At 35.7% G+C, this 18,838-nt stretch overlaps 1 protein-coding gene across 1 annotated transcript in view; it reads right to left on the reverse strand.

The window, feature by feature from the left end:
- Positions 1 to 18,838, reverse strand: part of ABCB5 (ATP binding cassette subfamily B member 5) — a 193,493-nt gene that overhangs the window by 30,995 nt on the left and 143,660 nt on the right. Inside the window, 5 exon segments of the mRNA XM_007946604.1 lie at positions 1,503 to 1,585; positions 2,784 to 2,987; positions 9,729 to 9,812; positions 18,461 to 18,538; positions 18,691 to 18,795. Coding sequence (XP_007944795.1) covers positions 1,503 to 1,585; positions 2,784 to 2,987; positions 9,729 to 9,812; positions 18,461 to 18,538; positions 18,691 to 18,795 — 554 coding nt within the window.

Genomic DNA, 18,838 nt, shown 5'->3' on the forward strand with positions numbered 1-18,838 from the left:
GTGGGAAGGGAGCTGTTGCATTGTAAACTGTGGTCAATGACATGAGACAAAGTATATGTGAACTGCTGTATGGAAAGTGAATTCACTCTGTAAATCTTCACCCAAATCACAATAAATAAAATAAAATAAAAAAAGACATGGCAATTAAAAAAAAAAGATAGAGCCATTTCTCTATTTGATATATTTGAATTTAAAAAGATATTTAAGTCACTTATGGTTAATGTTTCTCAATGTTCATATAGTTTCCAAAAAGAATGAGTAACTACATGAGACTCAACATGGAGGACTCAAAAGATTTTTGGCTTAGAATAAACTTCTTGGACATGAGAACACATATTGGCTTGAGAGAGAGAGATTTCCTGTTTTCACATTCTGTTTCCAGCCTGGCAGAGTCGATTGTGGGACAGAATGGAACAAATCTTGACACATTATTTGAAGGGGAAATAGCAGAGAACTGGATTTCTGAACTGAGTTCACAACATCAGGATTCTGCTCTCAATTTTGATGTTGAGTTTGTCTAAATTCTCTTTAAGTCCCAGATTAACTCAAGGACACTTTGATTTGTAATATTTTCTGTGACATTTGAGGAAAATGGACAAGAACGCTGAAGAATTTTTGAGAAAAAGAAAAAGAACAAAAACAATTTTGTGATTATTGTTCAAAACAGAGAAATGACTAATACCATAGTACAATCTTAGGAAACAATCATTTTTACTAGTGTGAGCATTTTAAGTATGAAAAATAAAATATTTGTTGATTTTTCCGAAAATACACAGACAACCAGAGAAGGACCAATATATCCTATTGGTCTATATACTAAATTGGTGTTTGGTAAATTGAAATTTGATTAAAACTATAGGAAAATGACTCAGATAGCTTATTTGATTATAGTTACTGCTGTTTGGATAATGTGAAATTAATAATACAAAACAAAGAAACAAAGCCACCAAAAACCAAAACAACCAGGTGTTTCTTAGGTTAAAGGGCACATACACAGCTCAAATTTATGACATAAAAATTGTTGTTGTGTTGTTATGTGCCATCAGGTCAGACCCGACTCATAAAAATAGGATGAGTAAAACATTATTAGTTGAGTTTCCATTAATGTAGAAATTTTGATAATTTGCATAGGGAGAGGCCTAAACAACCTTTTTACTTCTCAGAGGCAAGTATTTATTCAGTAGTTCAGTCTGCATGGTAGAAGCAGACATTCCAAGGGTTCTTATCTAAGCAAAAGAAATGTGAAAAGGTCCAAAGGTTAGGCAAACCAGATTACAGTAAGTCATGCATGCTTACAATCTCTATTCATGAATATTCATAATAAATATTTATAATGTGCTAGCAATGATAGAGTCACTGTGACACAGACCATAAAAGATATCAAAACCATTCTTTTACCCAGAAGGATGTTCACCAATGTTGCAAAGATCCTTGAAACTGTATCATGAAAGGGACTTCTCAAAGACCTGGGAAACATGGTTCTGAGAAGACTCAGAATTTACATGATGAGGCTCCTGAAGGGCTGTCTTGAGAAACTGTTTTGAATCTCCACCAAGATTAAACCCAAGAAACTTAGGATAGAAGGCTACCAAAAGAAAAAACATGAAAAAGAGAAAAATAACTACCCACCATCCATAGCTATCTAAGAGTAGGTAATGCTTTGCCTGCCCCTGGATGGGAAGATGATGGATGATGAGTGGATGGGTGGCCACTTGGGATATTGTACAGGGATTTCTACTTTGGACAAAATATTGGACCTTTAATTCTTAGACCTTATGATTTCACAAGACAAATTTTTCCTTACATCTCTTATATAACAATTATTTTCATAAATATGTTTGATCCAGGGAATCTTAAATACATCAAGGAATTTTTAAAATAATCTCACTGTTCATTTTGAGCAGTATAAAAATTGTCCTGTCTCTAAAGCCTTGTTTTAGGCACTTTCTATATCAGTGCTTTGCCTTTTATTCAGTAACTTCATTCTCCATTTATTTTGAAAAAAATAAAATACTCAGCAGAATGAATTGTTCAGGCAAATTTAATTACTCAGCAATCAGAGGATGAGGAATCATGAGATTAGCAAAGTCTCCCATCATATAGTACAGTAATATTGTTTGACATTTTTGAGTGCTTACATTATTGGGTGTCTTCCTAAGGTCCAGGGGTGGCATAAATAGTTTATGCTCAACTACTAACCTAATGGTTGGCAGTTCAAACCTACTCAGCAACGACATGGAAGTAAGGTTGGGAGATTGGCTTCTGTAAAGATTACAGTCGAGAAAACTCTATGGAGCAGTTCTATTCTATAACACATGGAGTCATCATGAATTGGAATTGATCTGATGGCAATAGATTTGTTTAATTATTATCAATTTTTTTAATGGTCATCCAGATGTTATTTAAGTGTTTTGTATATAATAATTTTAAGCATTTTGGTTACTCCTCACAAAAATCTATGAACTAATGCTATTATTTTTAAGAGGATACTACTTTACAGATGAGGAAAGTGATGTCCAGAAAAGTTTAAATAACTTGCCTATATTATACACATACTAGCAATAGAATCTGGATTCTAAGTCAACCAGTCTAACTCCAGAGCCCATATTCTAAATCACTGTACCATATCCACACACCATCCTAACCTGCTCTGTATACCTTTACAATATATATACATCACTTGACAGATTCCTAAGGGATGAAATCAATGTATCATAAAGATGGGAGCTCTGATTAGTTTTCTCTTAAAATGTGTATGATGGAAACAATTGTCTTTGTTTTACCTTTCCAGCACGCTTAAGTTCTTGCTTATCCTTGTTGGCAAATCCAGTCAGTGCTGCAGTTTCAATTATTCCTGTCAGAGCAAGTACTGGAGCAATAATCAGAATCAAGAGTGTCATCTCCCATCCGTAGATGAAGGAAATGATAACTGAGAGTCCCATGCAGGTTGCATTTTGTGTTATGGCACCAAATCTTGAACCTGTTGCCTATAATCAGAGTAATCAGACATATTTTGGAAAAAAAAAACAAAAAACTTTTATATTTATAAGAATTCTTATTACAGTTCCTAGCAAAGCAAAGTAAGCTTTCTTTTCCTTTTTAGGATTTATATTAAGATAAATTTGTACTTTGATTTATACTTAGGAATTAAATGATGCATATATTTTTAAAATGCTTCCCACTAAGGAATGCTTACAGTTTTTCTCCTTTAATCTAATGCAGTAAAGCCCAAATGCACTGGCTTTCAACTTACTGGGATTTACAATACAGAAGATTAAAAAAGACTATCTGAAATTAGATACTACTTGCTTAAAGGGAAATTTTATGGTGCTCTGTATAAGAGCACTTCTTAAATAGTTTTGCCGGATTTAGCACTTTAACCTTTAATTTTTTAACTTTTAACTTCAAGTTAAGGGTCACGAAATGCTGAAGATGCAGGATGTCTTTGTTGAAACGAAAGATATTCAATCACACTCTTGTTTTCCCAAGTCCCACAAAACATCACTAACAATAGAAACAATATACCCACACACATACAACCTAGACAACCTAAATTATGCAACTTAAATTTAGATAAAGTTGCTTTTCTTTGAAGGTTACAGGTAAAGTCAAGATGATGAGGTTGACATTTGGAAAATAGCAGAATCAGGGTCAATGTGAAAAAAACTAACTAGGAAACAAAGAGTCAATCTTTAGTTAAGAATTTTTCACTGTTTACTATTTGTAAAGTTGTCACATTTGCTAGAAATTCTATGGGAAAATAAATGTTTTAATTATTAACAATATTAACATGCCAGGTTAACATCCAAGCATAACAAATATGTATGTATAAGTGTTGGTAAAAGATGACTTGAGTTATGCACATGAATTCTTTATGCATATTTTGCACATTTTATTTCATGAATGGTGAAGAGGAAGAGAATACTGTGTTTTAGCTCCACATTTACTAAAATAGAATCTCATTCAGCCTCAGTGATATTTTAGGGTAAATTGTCAATTTCCATTTTAATGGAAAAAAATCTGCCTTACGGAATCTGTAAAAATAAAATTTTTATGTTATTTTTGTACCTTTACCTTTCAAATAAAATTTTTCTATTGGTTAAGATAGTATAATCATGCAAGGATATAACACACATCATCTGACTTCAAACTCAGTGCTTTCTAAGTGTGAAGCTTTGTGTTAGAGAGACAAGAGTTGAGATGGAAAAGAGACCAAGGCTAGGGCAGAAGGAAAGGTAGACTAAAAGAGGCCCAAAGTAGGAGAGGGAATGAAAAATAAATGTCAGTAACTCTAATATTCATGCCAAAGTTGTTGGTGATATATAAATTCCCAGAAACTAAACCCACTGCCATTGAGTTGATTCCAGTTCATAGTGATTCTGTGAAGTTGAACCGCCCCATAGGGTTTCCAAAGCTGTAAATCTTTACAGAAGCAGACTGCTTCATCTTTCTCCTGCAGAGTGGCTGGTGGGTTTGAACTATCAACCTTTTGGTTAGTAGTTGAATGCTTTAACTTCTGCATCACCAGAGCTCCTTAGTAATATGCAAAAGCATTTAAAATAGCCAACTTTAACTATATTCTAAATAAGCAATTTACATTCACTATCTCATTTAACTTCACCACAATGCTAAGAGATAGATGCTATCATCCCCAGAGTACAGATGAAGATGTGGAGGTAGAGAGAAGAGATAATCTGCGCATAATCATACAGCTTATAAACAGTTGATAAAAAACCCTTTGTTCACTGAACCACTGAGCAATAAATTACTGACCTGATGCCCCATTGACTCGTGCAGATCTTTGTGTTCATCTTTTATTTTCTAATGCCTAATTCATAAACTTGACGTATATGTTAAGGGGTATATACTCGTTTACATTCTAGGTATGTATTGTTAACTTGATTCTCTAAAAGAGTATACTACTTTCCACCCTCATATATTTCACTGAAATATCAAAACATGAGTATCTTTTTTAAAATAATATGAATAACAAGTATCCTTCTCCATCCCAAGTCCCTGCTTTGTTCCTAAAACGCCTTTGTGGCTTCAGTTTCAAGACTGCATCTGGCTATAACTCTGAAATTTTCCAATTTCCCATTAAAAGATTTTAGAAAAATTTAAAAAAGTAAAAACAAATGACAGTAGCAAACACCAGATAGACCAAAATACTAAGAACCAAGACTCAGGTAATCTGAGTGGCTAGACGTGTATACACTAACTGTAAGACCTATGGTGCTGAAATGACACTCCATTTTGTACCTGATGCTGACTTAGACTCTGCCCATTGAGTGTAAGGATGATGATAAAATAAATGCACTTGCTTCCCTCTTCCACCATCTCCATCATGAACTTCAGAGTTACATAGATCAGATAACTGGGCAGGAGGCTACTTCAAGATTTCTGTGGAACTTGAGGACTCTTACTGATGGAGACACTGCCCCATATCAATTTGAATATTAAATGCTCCTACAGACTACATTTTACCACCTTGGAAACCTTATGAGGCCATTCTGCTCTCTCCTATAGGGTTACTGTGAGTTGGAGTCAACTCGATGGCTGTGAGTTTTTTCAGTTTTATAGACCACATGTATGGCTGGGTGGCACAAAACTTAAGTGCTCCATGACTAGCCAAAAGGTTGATGGCTCAAACCACACAGAAGTTCTTCCAAAGACAGGTCTGGTGATTCGCGTTCAAAAGATCATGGCCAAGAAAACATTATGGAGTAAAGTTGGACCCTGCACACATGGTGCCACCATGAGTTGGAATCAACTCGATGACAACTAACAACAGCAGACTACATATATATATACACACAGCAGTTGGAAACACTTTTTTTAAAAAAAATTGTAACAATTTCGTGAAGAATAAATATTTTGTTCTTTTAGGATAAATTTTATCTAAATATTACTAAATTTTACCTGCCATTAGTTACTTGATAGGTATTTATATCCTATTGAGTAACTGATGGCAGGTAAAATGTAGCAATATTTATGATTGGGTAAGATATACATATATATCCTTGATGTATACGTATACTTGATGCTGTTGTTGTTGTTTGGTGCTGTCAAGTCATCTCCGACTCATAGTGACCCTATGCACAGCAGAACAAAACACCAACCGGTCCCACACCAGCTCCACGATCCTTGCTATACTTGAACTCATCACTGCAGCCACTGTCTCAATCCATCTCGTTGAGGGCCTTCCCCTCTTTCATCGACCTTACCAAGCATGGTATCCTTCTCCAGGGAATGGTCCCTTCTGACAACATGTTATATGATAGGATACATAAGTAATTGATAGCAGGTAAATTTTTAGTAATATTTAGATGAAATTTACATATACAGCTATTATATTTTTAAAAATTTATGTGACCAAATACATATAACAAAAATTTGTCATTTTTTATCATCTTTAAGTGCAATTCAGTGACATTAATCATATCCATCGTGTTGTGAAACGATCACCACTATCCATTTCCAAAAGTTTTCATCTCCCCAAATAGAAACCCAGCACCCCTTAAATAATGATAACACATCTTGTAGACAAAAAATAAGACTTTTGGTTGATGAAAAGGAATATGAAATATACAGGAAAAAAGAATACCTTGTAATGTTCAGAAATCTAGCTTTCCAAAGAATCTAAAATGGCTTTTTGCCTTCAATAAACCTGCCTATTACACAGAAAATAACCTGCTGACAGATGTATTGGCAATAAGCCATTACCTTGGGCTAAAACAATGTAAGTTAAATTGGATTCAGTCAACTATTCCAGGAGTCATGTTATCCTATGACTCTATTTACTTGTTTTTATCAAGACTCTCAAAGTATCAGAGTTTTTAAGACGGCCAGATGTGTATCTTTTGGGTAATTAGTAAGGACTTCAAAATAATATTTATTATTACTAAAGAGCTATTTTTGTGACCATTCACCCAAATATATTTGATAAAGTAAAATGTAATTGAAATTGATGAAGAAACTGCAATGAAAAGTGACTTAAGTCGAAATGATAGAAAATATGACCCTCAAATGATTATTTCCTGATTCATTTCTCTTCTAGACCATCTTTATAAGAAAATAAGTAGGACACAAATATGATTGATATGAAATTCTTCCTTTGATTGAGAGGGTGTTCATTCAAGTTAGATGTAAATCTACCTTTCTATGGCAAAGCAAGGGTTTAGTGAGTTATATTAATAGACACTGTCTCTCTTTGAATCCTTCTTTGGTTGCTTTACTCTTTAAATGCAGCAACTTTAAAATTGGCTGTCAGTATTTCAACCATTTATTCTCCTGCTACTACTTTTCCTTCAACGAAAATGGTTTGACTTACCCAGAAGTTATTATGAGACCAAAGATTACCACTCCAAACGAAAATCTCAAGTGGTCGAATAGTATTAGTCAGATGCTCATAAGGAGTCAGGATGACAAATATTCTCATCAATTTCTTCGATGAGAGACAACACTACTTGTTAGAAAGCAACCAATGGATGTAAGGAACATCAATAATAATATCATGTCAGCTTTTCAGTAGAAACTGGAAATTGGGCAATTTTGTTCAAAGAGAAAATGCCTCACATCATAACTGTAGGCAAGAATGCCTGATTTATTGGATTCTAAGAAATTTGAATGATAGTTAATAAAAGAACATCATTAGCACAATAAGAAGAGCAGCAAATTTTGTAGAATGGGGATTTGAATGGAATTATGATAACTCTCCCTAGAGTAGTCTGCTCTGGAATTTCTAAATTCGAAAGTTGTCATTCAGTTAAGTGTAATGTGGTATGGATGTTTAATGCTATTCTCATTATTTGATTACAGCCATGCCTTGCTTATCAACATGGTTAGGTTTCAAAGAACAGGCTGTTATACAAAAACTGGCATTATGCAAAAATTGGGGATGACCATACAGATCACAAAATGGAAGATGACTACATCATTACCTAACTGACAAATTACATCATTACCTAACTGACAAATTTTACATCATTACATCACTCACAAACCACTGAGAATCATGGCCTAGTCTAGTTGATACATAACCTTAACCATCACAACTAGCATGAATCTCACTTCAAACCTTGGTAGCACCTTGGCAATCGTCAGTGCCAAATGTGTCGTTAATGTGCAAAATAGTAGGATAATAGATTTTTAAAAAATGCAAAATGTTGGAGATAATGAGATAGTTAATAAGTGAGTAGTAGGTGTATGAGATAAAATTCCATCATTCTTTGTTTTCCCATTTATGGCAGTAAAATCAAGTTCATTAGGTCTATTTAAAAATTTAAATACTATCTAATAAAATTATAGACGCTGGTCTTCAAAATTAAAAAGAGTGCCAGGAAGAGATTAAGAAGAAAAAAAACGCTCTTTTCCCCTGAAGCTTTTTCTACACCATAAAACTATTTTTCCAAGCCAATATAGATGCATATGAATATTCACAACTGTAACCAAATTGTTCTATTTTCTGCTAATAGAAATGTGCCCTCAGACGTACATGTTGAGTAAAGAATTCTTGTAAAGATTCCCAAAATTTGAATAGTTGCCATGTCCTATGGCAATAACCTCCCAAAGAAACATGCAGTTTGAATGAGTTTTAGATAATTTGCTGCTCTGGTCATAATTCTGTAATCAATATCTCAGGATTCCTAAACAGAATAAATACTTGTATAAAATCTGTCATTTAGAGACATATCATTGACATTTTCCTTTTCTCCCACATGCATGACAAGGACAATGAAAAGGCCATAAATCTGCTGGATTTCTTATTTTAATTAACACTTCAAGGGTTTTACTTCATTTAAATTAAGAGTGGGAAAGCAGATATTCTCTGGCTTTGGTTCTGCAGTCCTTTCCTCAGAACTGAAATCCCATTTGTTATATAAAGGTCAATTTTATTAAAATAATTGTAAGAAAAATAATAAACTGTTTATCTCTTCCACACATGCCTAATCCCCACACTTCTTTGACATTCATTTTGTTGGCTATCCTCTAACTGATTTTGACTATGATGCAAATCCATTTTGCTTATAGATAATGTGGTGGGTCCTAACTGCACACATCTGTTCAACTTGATCTATTACCTAGCACAGAATCATTACCAAATGCACACATGAATCTAAATTGTTAAACATTATTTTAAAAAAGATCTTATTTTCTGGGGGAAGGGAGTCTTTGGGTGGTGCAAATGGTTAACCTGCTCGGCCACAAATTGAAAGGCTGGTAGTTTGAGTCTACCCAGAGCCACCTTGCAAGAAATGTCTGGTTTTCTGCTTCCAAAAAAAATCAGCCACTGAAAACCTTATGGAGCACAGTTTTACTCTGACACATTGTGGGGTCACCATGAATTGGAATTGACTCATGGCAACCAGATTTATCCTGTTATTTAAACTTCTACATTATGTTTGTACATTTTTCTTGTTACCTCCTCTTTTGCTGCTGAATTCTGAGCTCATTTCTCTAATTCATTATTGGTATCTTCTTCAGTCCTCTAGTTATCTTGTTACATATGCCAAACCTTCTCCTTTATTTCTGGCTACAAATATCCAGAACAGAAATGTTTCTTTATATCTTTCATTGAGAATTCCCTGAAAGCCGTGAGAGTTATCTGATCTGCTTAACAATGCAGGTCATCTCAGCATAGCACACATATATGCCCAGACACATGTGTACGCGTGCTCGCACACACACCACATGTACACACAACTTAATAATATGAACAAAATACATACCCCTTGAATTTGTGCTATATCTATGGCTAATATTGTTGTCAAGGCTCCTGTGTTGTTTTCTTTATCATCAAACCAACAGAGATCCTAGAGAAAAGAGAAATTAACATCTGATTAGCAAAAAGATTCTTCTCTAATATGCGATTTTGAAGTAGCAGATAGAAGGTCTTTACCTGTCATCCTTATTTACTGCTACTTAATTCTTGTAAATAAACATCAAAAACCAACTCACTGTTGTCGAGTCAGATCCAACTTACAACAACCCCTCCTTGAGTTTCCAAGGTGGTATCACTATGGAAGTAAATTGCCCAATCTTCCTTCCGAGGAGTGGCTGGTGGGTTTGAATTGCCAGCCTTCTGGTTAGCAGTCAAATGCCTTAGGCACTACACCACCAGAGCTCCAGTAATTGGGACCTTCTTCAGTCCTCTAGTTATCTTGTTATATACTTGTAAATACAAAATTCTTGTAAATATTATGGGTCAAATGACTTGTTTCTTATTTTATAAATTTATATTTAGATATAATCTGAAGTACTATACACCTTATCATATTACTATATCACACAGTAATAGATGTTGAAAATGTTCATTTCAAACCAAAAAGTAATGACTAGATTGTGAACTGCAGAATCTGTTTATAAAGTAAGGCAATGCACATCACAATTTAGAAAGGTTTTTAAATCTTTCTACCTAAACTGATTATAAAAAAAAGTGTATCCTATCGTCTTTAGGATCCATAAAGCAAGATTTTGCCAGACACTTCATATTCCTTCCTAGACCTTACAACATTCTGAATGTCACAAAAGCTAAACATTGATCATTGAACTCCCTTTGGTGGCGTCTGCACTGGAAAGGGATCTTCAGGCCAAACCCATGAGGCTCATATGCTCACCTGTGAGAGCCAGTTAGCCAGGGATATTTCCGGAACTAAGCACTGATCACTGTGAGAAGCCAAAAAGGCAGAAGCCTGTAAAACCCTTGCAGCCAAGAAGCATGCAATCTGAAGAAGGAGACAGGTCAAAAGCACAAGCAATAAAAGCCTAATGTAATAACCAATTTCATTTTCAAAAGCAAATGGAGCCAGCACTTCTTAGCACTCCTCCACTTGAGGAATTCTGATTTCCTCTTATGAGCTATTTAATGCTTCCTTCCACTCACTCAACCACTTGTATCTCTAGTAGATTAAAATTCTATAGAGAATGTCACTGAAAAATGGTTTATTTTTGTGAGTAAAAAGCCAAAGAACAGTCAGCTTACTACAACAAGGTAAGGCCCAGAGGCCCACGTTACACATTCCTCATGAATTAAGAAAACAAAGACATAACAGACTGAGGGCTATACATCCTTGGAGGAATATGGCAAGAGACAGGTTTGGTACAAACTCAACATAAGAGCACTCTTCTGTAGCCACTGTGTTAGGAAGGGTCTCAATGAGCTTTGGGTGTTACATGCCCAAAAGGCGTCCTGTAGAAATCATGATTTGCACTGTACAGTGGCTGCTTTGCAAACACAATAGTAACCAGAGCCTATCATAACGTACACACACAGCAGCAACTATAAAAATGGTAAAAACGGTGGTACTCGAACTAGAAGGCATGATCTGCATTTTATGGTATAATCTAACCAGTTAAGACATATCATACATTTGCTAATTGTTTCTAGTGGAGTGGATGAAGAAATTTTAGATATAATATAAAGTAAAAAAATGAAAAAGAAAAGAAAAAAGAATTTATTATTGAATACAACATTCTTGGTTCTATGGTAACCTGTTTTAAAACAGAATGCATAGAAGACATATGCAGCCAGTCTTAATAATTACCCAATGTTCAATTAATAAGTCGTCAAGATTTATTTTTCAAGAAGTCAGCAATTGTGCCCTATAGAGTTTGTTTTCTAGCATAGGCACTGTATGATAAAAAACTTGGCAGAGTTTCTGAAACATAAACCATGTTGAGTAAAAATTAGCTTTCTTCCTTTCTTCTTGATGGTTAAAGGTTACAATTAAGGCTATCAGGATTTTAGTACTAGTAAATATTTTCTTTTGGCCAACAATTCTACTAGAAAAAAAAAGCTGACATGTATTAGGTGATTATTATGTGGCAGGAGTCCCTGGGTAAATGGTTAAACACTGGGCTACTAACTGAAAGGTTGGTAGTTTGAACCCATTCAGAGGCACTAGGGAAGAAGGGGCCTGGTGATCCCCTTCCCAATGGCCACGGTTCCTGAAAATATAAGTGGCACAGTTCCACTCAGACATATCTGTAGGCAGTAGCCATGGGTCGGAATTGACTAGATTCTGACTTTTTTTTTAAAATTTTAATTTGTCATTTTTATTATGTTCCAGACATCGTGCTAAGTGCTTGACATATATTTTCTCATTTAATCCTCACAACAGCTCTATGGGATAGGTACTATGATTATCCTCTTTTTGCAAGTAAGGAAACAAAGTACAGAGAGATTAAGCAACTCGCCCAAGGCCAAACAGCTGGCAAGTGCAGTGGACAGCACTAGGGAGCCAGACGCCAGAGTTTTTAACCACTTTCCCAGTTCTGCCAGCCATCTGACTGAATTTCGTAACTTATTATTATTTTTTTGTTTGCTTGTTTACAGACTTCCCATTTCATTTCCTTTTGAAAGCAGGTAAGGTACTTTTTAGGCCCCTATTGATGACTGTCAGTGCTCATTCTTTACAACAAAAAGACTCTCACAAAAGCCCTAATCAATTTAATTTAGAAGAAATTGAGTGAAAAGAAACTTCTTACCTGCTCAAAAATTCAATCTTTGTGCATTGTTTTCGTTAGGTCCAGTGAAGTGGGCTCCAACTCATAGCGACCTGATGTACAAACAGATCGAAACCCTGCCTCGTCCTGCACCATCTTCACAATATTTGCTATGCTTGAGCCCAAGGCCGCAGCCACTGTGCCAATGCATCTCCATAAAGGTCTTCCCCTTTGTCAATGACTCTACTTAATCAAGCATGATATCCTTCTGCAAGGGACTGGTCCCTTCTGTCAACATGACCAAAGTAGGTGAGACGAAGTCTGGCCATTATGGCTTCTAAGGAGGATTCTGGCTATATTTCCAAAACAGATCTGTTTGTTCTTCTGGCAGTCCATGCTATTTTCAGTAGTCTTTACCAACACTACAATTCTAATACATCAATTCTTCTTTGGTCTTCCTTCAGTCTCTAGCATTCACACACAGATGAAGCGATTGAAAATACCATGGCTTGCATCAGGCGTATCTTAGTCTTCAAAGTGACATCTTTGCTATTTAACTTTCTAAAGAGGTCTTTTGTAATGTATTTGCCTATTGCAAAACATCATCTGATTTCTTGACTGCTGCTTCTGTGGGCACTAATAGTGGATCCCAGTAAAATGAAATGCTGCCAAGGTTAGTCTTTTCTCCATTTATCATGATGTTGTTTAATGGGCCAGTTGTGAGGACTTTTGTTTTCTTATGTTGATGTGTAATTCATACTGAAGGCTATAATTTGATTTTCATCAGTAAGTGCTTTAAGTTCTCTTCACTTTGAGTAAGCAAGGTTGTGCCATCTGCATATCACACTTTGTTGATGAGTGTTTCTCCAATCATGATGCCATGTTCATCTTCATATTGTCTAGTTTCTGGTATTATTTGTTCAGCATACAGATTGAATAGGTATGGTGAAAGAATACAACCTTTCCTGATTTAAAAATATTCAGTATCCCTTTGTTGTGTTTGAACAACTGCCTCTTGGTCTATATACAAGTTCCTCATGAGTACAATTAAGTGTCTTGGAATTCTCATTCTTCACAATGTTATCCATGATTTATTATGAGCCACAGAGTTGAATGTCTTTGCACAATCAATAAAATACAGGTAAACAGCCTTCTGGTTTCCTTCACTTTCAGCCAAGATCCATTTGAAATAAGCAATGATATTCATTTCATTCCCCCTTCTGAATCCAGCTTGAAATTATTATGGCAGTTCCCTGTCAATATCTGCTGCAAGCATTTTTGAATTATCTTCAACAAAATATTACTTTCATGTGATATTACTGATATTTGATAATTTCCACATTCTGTTGGATCACCTTCTTTGGAATAGGTAAAAATATGGATCACTTTCAGTCAGTTGGCCAGGTAGCTGTTTTCCAATTTGAAGGTTGAGCAATCTACTTCTGTAGCGATATCACCTCGGAGACCCACGAAGGGGTCACTATGAGTTGGGGCTGACTTCACAGCACATAACAACCACAACAAATAACTGTCTCCAGTGTTGTATCCGTTTGTTGAAACATCTCAATGGGTATTTGGTCTATTCCTGGAGCCTTGTTTTTCACCATTCCTTCAGTGCAGCTTGGACTTCTTCATTCAGTATCTTTGGTTCTTGATCATATGCTACTTTGTGAAATGGTTCAACATCAACCAATTCTTTTTGGTACAGTGACTCTGCATTCCTTCCATCTTCTTTTGATACTTCCTGTAGCATTCAATATCTTGCCCATAGAATCCTTCAATATTGCAAATCAAGGCTTGAATTTTTTCTTCAGTTCTTTTGGTTTGAGAAATGTTGAGCATGTCCTTCCCTTTTGTTTTTCTAATTCCAGGTCTTTTCACATTTCAGTATAACACTTTACTTTGTCTTCTAGAGCTGCCCTTTGAAATCTTCTGTTCAGCTCTTTTATTTCATCAGTTCTTCCATTTGCTTTAGCTACTCTCCATCCGGGAGCTCTGGTAGCATAGTGGCTAAGACACTTGCCTGCTAACCAGATGGCTGGCGGTTCAAACCCACCAGCCACTCCTTGGAAGGAAGGTTGGGCAATCCTACTTCCGTAGTGATACTGCCTCGGAAACCCAAGGAGGGGTCGCTATGAGTCGGGGCCGACTCGACGGCTCACAACAACAACAACAACAACTCTCCATCCAAGAGCAAGTTTCAGGGTCTCTTCAGACATCCATTTTGGTCTTTTCGTCCTTTTCTGTCTTTTTAATGGCCTTTTGCTTTCCTCATGTGTGATGTTCGAAATGCCATCTCACAACTTGTCTGATCTTTGGTCATTTGTGTTTAATACATCAAATCTACTCTTCAGAGGGTGTCTAAATTTAAGCGGGACATAATCAAGGTCATATTTTGGCTCTTGTGGCCTTGTTTTAATTTTCTTCAGCTTCTACTTGAACTTGCATATGACTAATTGATGGTCTATTCCACAGTCAGCTCCTGACCTTGTTCTGATTGATGATACTGAACTCCATTGCCTCTTTCCATAGGTGTAGCCCATATGATTCCTATATATTACATCTGGCAAGGTCCACCTGTATAGTCACTGTTTATATTGTTGAAAAAAGGTATTTGCAATGAATAAATCATTGGTCTTGTAAAATTCTGTCGTGTGATCTCCAGTGTCATTTCTATCACCAATGCCATATTTCCCAGCTACGTATGCTTCTTCTTTGTTTCTAACTTTGCATTCCAATCACCAATAATTATCAATGCATTTTGATTGCATGTTTGGTCAATTTCAGACCACAGAAGTTGCTAAAAAACTTCAGTATCCTCATCTTTGACTTTAGTGGTTGGTGCATAAATTTGAACAACAGTAGTATTAACTGGTCTTCCTTATAGATATATGAATATTATCTTATCACTGACAGCATTATACTTCAAATATAAGAAATGTTCTTTCTGATGATGACTAGTGAGGTCATTTCTCTTCAATGTGTCATTCCCACCATATGATTGTCTGATTAAAAATATTAGTCTACTTCAGCTCATTAATGCCTAGGATATTGATCTTTATCCATTCCATTTCATTTTTGACAACTTCCAATTTTTCTAGATTTACATTTCTTACACTCTACATCCTAATAATTGATAAATGTTTGCAGCTGTTTCTTCTTATTTTGAGGCATGCCACATCAGCAAATGAAGGTCCAGAATGCTATACTCCATCCAAGTCATTAAGTTCTACTTTGAGAAGGCACCTCTTCCCCAGTTGTATTTTGAGTGCCTTCCAATCTGAAGGGCTCATTTTGGGCACTGTAACAGACAATGTTTCATGGCTATTTATAAAGTTTTCCAGTAATATTTCAGACAGTGTTTCACTGGTATTCGTAAGGTTTTCAGTGGACAATTTTTTCTGAAGTGGATGGCCTCATCCTTCCCCAGTCTGTCTCAGTCTGGAAGCTCCACTGAAACCTGTCTACCATGGGGGACCCTGCTGGTATTTAAAAGACCGGCAGCATAGCTTCCAGCAGCACAGCACCACACAAAGCACCACACTGCAGTCTCCATATATCTCCAAATATAAATTTAACTTTGAAACACAATGAACAATGAATTACAGTAGAACCTGCAAAAGCTGAGACATGTGTAAGGTGGAAACCTATTAGAGAAGAAAAACTCAGATATTTTCCACTAAGAGAGAGTGATAGAAAAGTGGTAATACTGTACCCTGTCAACTATTGAGACACAGAATAACACGGCCATCCTATTGAGTTCCGGCTCTCACAGGTTTTACTTTATTTTCAGCAACAATTAGAACATTCTTTTCACTTGGAATAAACCTAAATCTTGAAGGATCACAAGTAATCAAATAAAGTTCAGATTTTGTACCTATAAAAAGACCACACCTGATTTCATAAATACCTCTACTTCAAAAGAGGTTTCAGAATGATTATAAAAAGCACTGCAAGCCTCAGCATGCTTTCTAAGCCATAAAAAGTCTTATCTCAGGACAAAAATCAGGTAGTAAGAGTTAGGTTAAACCCACATTAGGAGCTTTCCTTACTACAGGCAAAAGTATAATTGTGATGGCTAAATGTACTACTCTTTTCTTTTCTTTCAATTTTAAAAAACAAAGACAAGTAAAAAGAAAAAGAATGCTGGAGGATAAGAATGAAAACAAAAGATACTGAAAAAGACTGATTTGAATTTATGGGCGATTTAATAACATTCGTTAAATAGCCTATGATTTCTGAGTATATGTCTTAATAAGTATGTGCCTGCTTTTTAGAGGGCCAGACATAGTGTAAGGATTGAAACATTCTTTTGGTTAGAGGCTACTTTAAACAAGAATATCACTGTCTTGGGACTCACATGGTTAATGCTAGGCAGAGGATTAATGTCTAGTATTAACCATTAAGATATTGGATTAACACCAGTTCTACTGGTCAAACTGGCTCTGAGCTTTGAGCAGTCTGTGAACAGAGGGGAAAGTTAAACGTAATGCCTGGAAAAATGAAAACTTATGCTCTTCTGTATAAAGCATTCAGATGCTTAGAAAACATTTTCAAAAATTCCAGGAAATTTTAAATAATTTTCCTTTAACAGGGGAAAACAACCATAAATTAATGAAAAAAAAAGAAAAAGTAGAAATTGTCAGCAAGTATGATATATATATATACATACATATATACATATATATACATATATACATAGAAGGTTGGGTATTCCTACTTCCGTAGTGATACTGCCTCGGAAACCCAAGGAGGGGTCTCTATGAGTCGGGTCCGACTCGACGGCACATAACAACAACAACAACATATATATATATATATAAGTTAATTTAAATCTCACCTTATTGCATAAAAGATTTGAGGTAAAAAACATAAGGTATTGAAAAAATAAGATAAAATTAAAAAAGTACAATTTTGACAGGAGAAACACGTGCAGGCATTAAGTTGTTTCACGATCCTTCATGTACATTCTTTCCCCAGATTAAGGAGTGTCTGCAAAGGTGGAAGCAAGATCAGAGACTTGACGCTTTTGAGCAGAGGGTGTAAGCTCACCAACCGTTCAGAACAGTGACTTGCTGAGTTACTAACTTCCTACTGCATTTTGTATCATTGTAGTTCCTTAAGAGTACAAAGCAGAGGAGTTTCATTACGTGCCAGTCTTCAAAGTATTACTCTTAAAAGTCACAAGATTTAAGAACTGCTTCTGACTCAGCCGGAGTGACAGTAACTCTATTTCTGAAAAGAAATTACCCTGGCAGGAAGCTATTTGCTCCTACACGGGTGAGCTTTGGTGACAGAAAGTGAGGCAAAGGGCTCTAAATGATTACTAGCTTTCAGGGTAACCCAATCCACCTCAGCTTTCAGGAAAGAATTTTAGAGGTGCCAGTCAGAGACATGCCTGCCATTTGCCCCCAAGACTCACTTCTCAAGATTAGTACTTGATCCACCTATTTTTGGTTCTTTCGCAGGTGTGATTGATCGTTGGTGTGGGGCAGATGGTCCTGCCAGCTAGACTGATGCTATCTGCATTCAGGACTTTTCCTATGGGGCAGAGGAACTGGCTGCTCTGCAAAGTCCAGAGTGGAAAAAGTTAAGCTGTGCACATGGGTGAGGACAAGAGAGAAATGAATAACCCTTCTTCAAATATATTCACAAGATATTGTTGCTCTTAACACTTTTCAGTTTTTATGTGGTCTTCCACTTTGATCCTGAACCACTATATTATGCATTAAAAGAAAGATGTGCTGAGATAAATGCAAGGAGTGGGCCTTCAACTCTTGTTTTAAAGCTTTAAGTTGTATTTTAGAACATAACAATTTGAACTTGCTTCTAGTAGAAAAATATACTGTAAAACTCCTGACAGCAGATATTTTTTTCTGCTCAGAAAACAAAAAGAATGCTTTTAAATGATCAGAGGAACGACTATGCCAAGAAATTGACTTGAGAAAAAACTACAAGTTAGAATATTTTAAGGCAAATTTTAAACAAAATAAGAGGAATTCAATGCAACACTGACCTGGTATAACATGGTTTTAAATGCCAAGTGTCTTAATCTCATTGTTAACATTTCGCCTGCTCGGCCGTAAAACAATCCCTGGAGGTGAGGGGGAGGAAAGAAGATCTGCATTTATACTTAACTCAATTTGCAATTCCTTTTTAACATTTAGTTATTATGCCTTTAACAAATACAAAGAATGACATCAAAATATAACCATGTTCAAACTTGTTTTATTTATGGAAGCTTACCTGCATGAAGAAACCAACAAAAGAAATAGCACCCAAAATAACAAATACCATGGAATAAATCTCTGCCTCGTGCTTTAGTATGGTTTTATCGTTCTTTCCAAATATCTGAAAAGGAAAACATTTTTCACCAGGGATTTGGTGGAAGATA

The sequence above is a fragment of the Orycteropus afer genome, unplaced genomic scaffold, assembly GCF_000298275.1.
Source record: "Orycteropus afer afer isolate SDZICR_OR568_19922 unplaced genomic scaffold, OryAfe1.0 scaffold00008, whole genome shotgun sequence".
NCBI classification, from domain to species: domain Eukaryota; kingdom Metazoa; phylum Chordata; class Mammalia; order Tubulidentata; family Orycteropodidae; genus Orycteropus; species Orycteropus afer.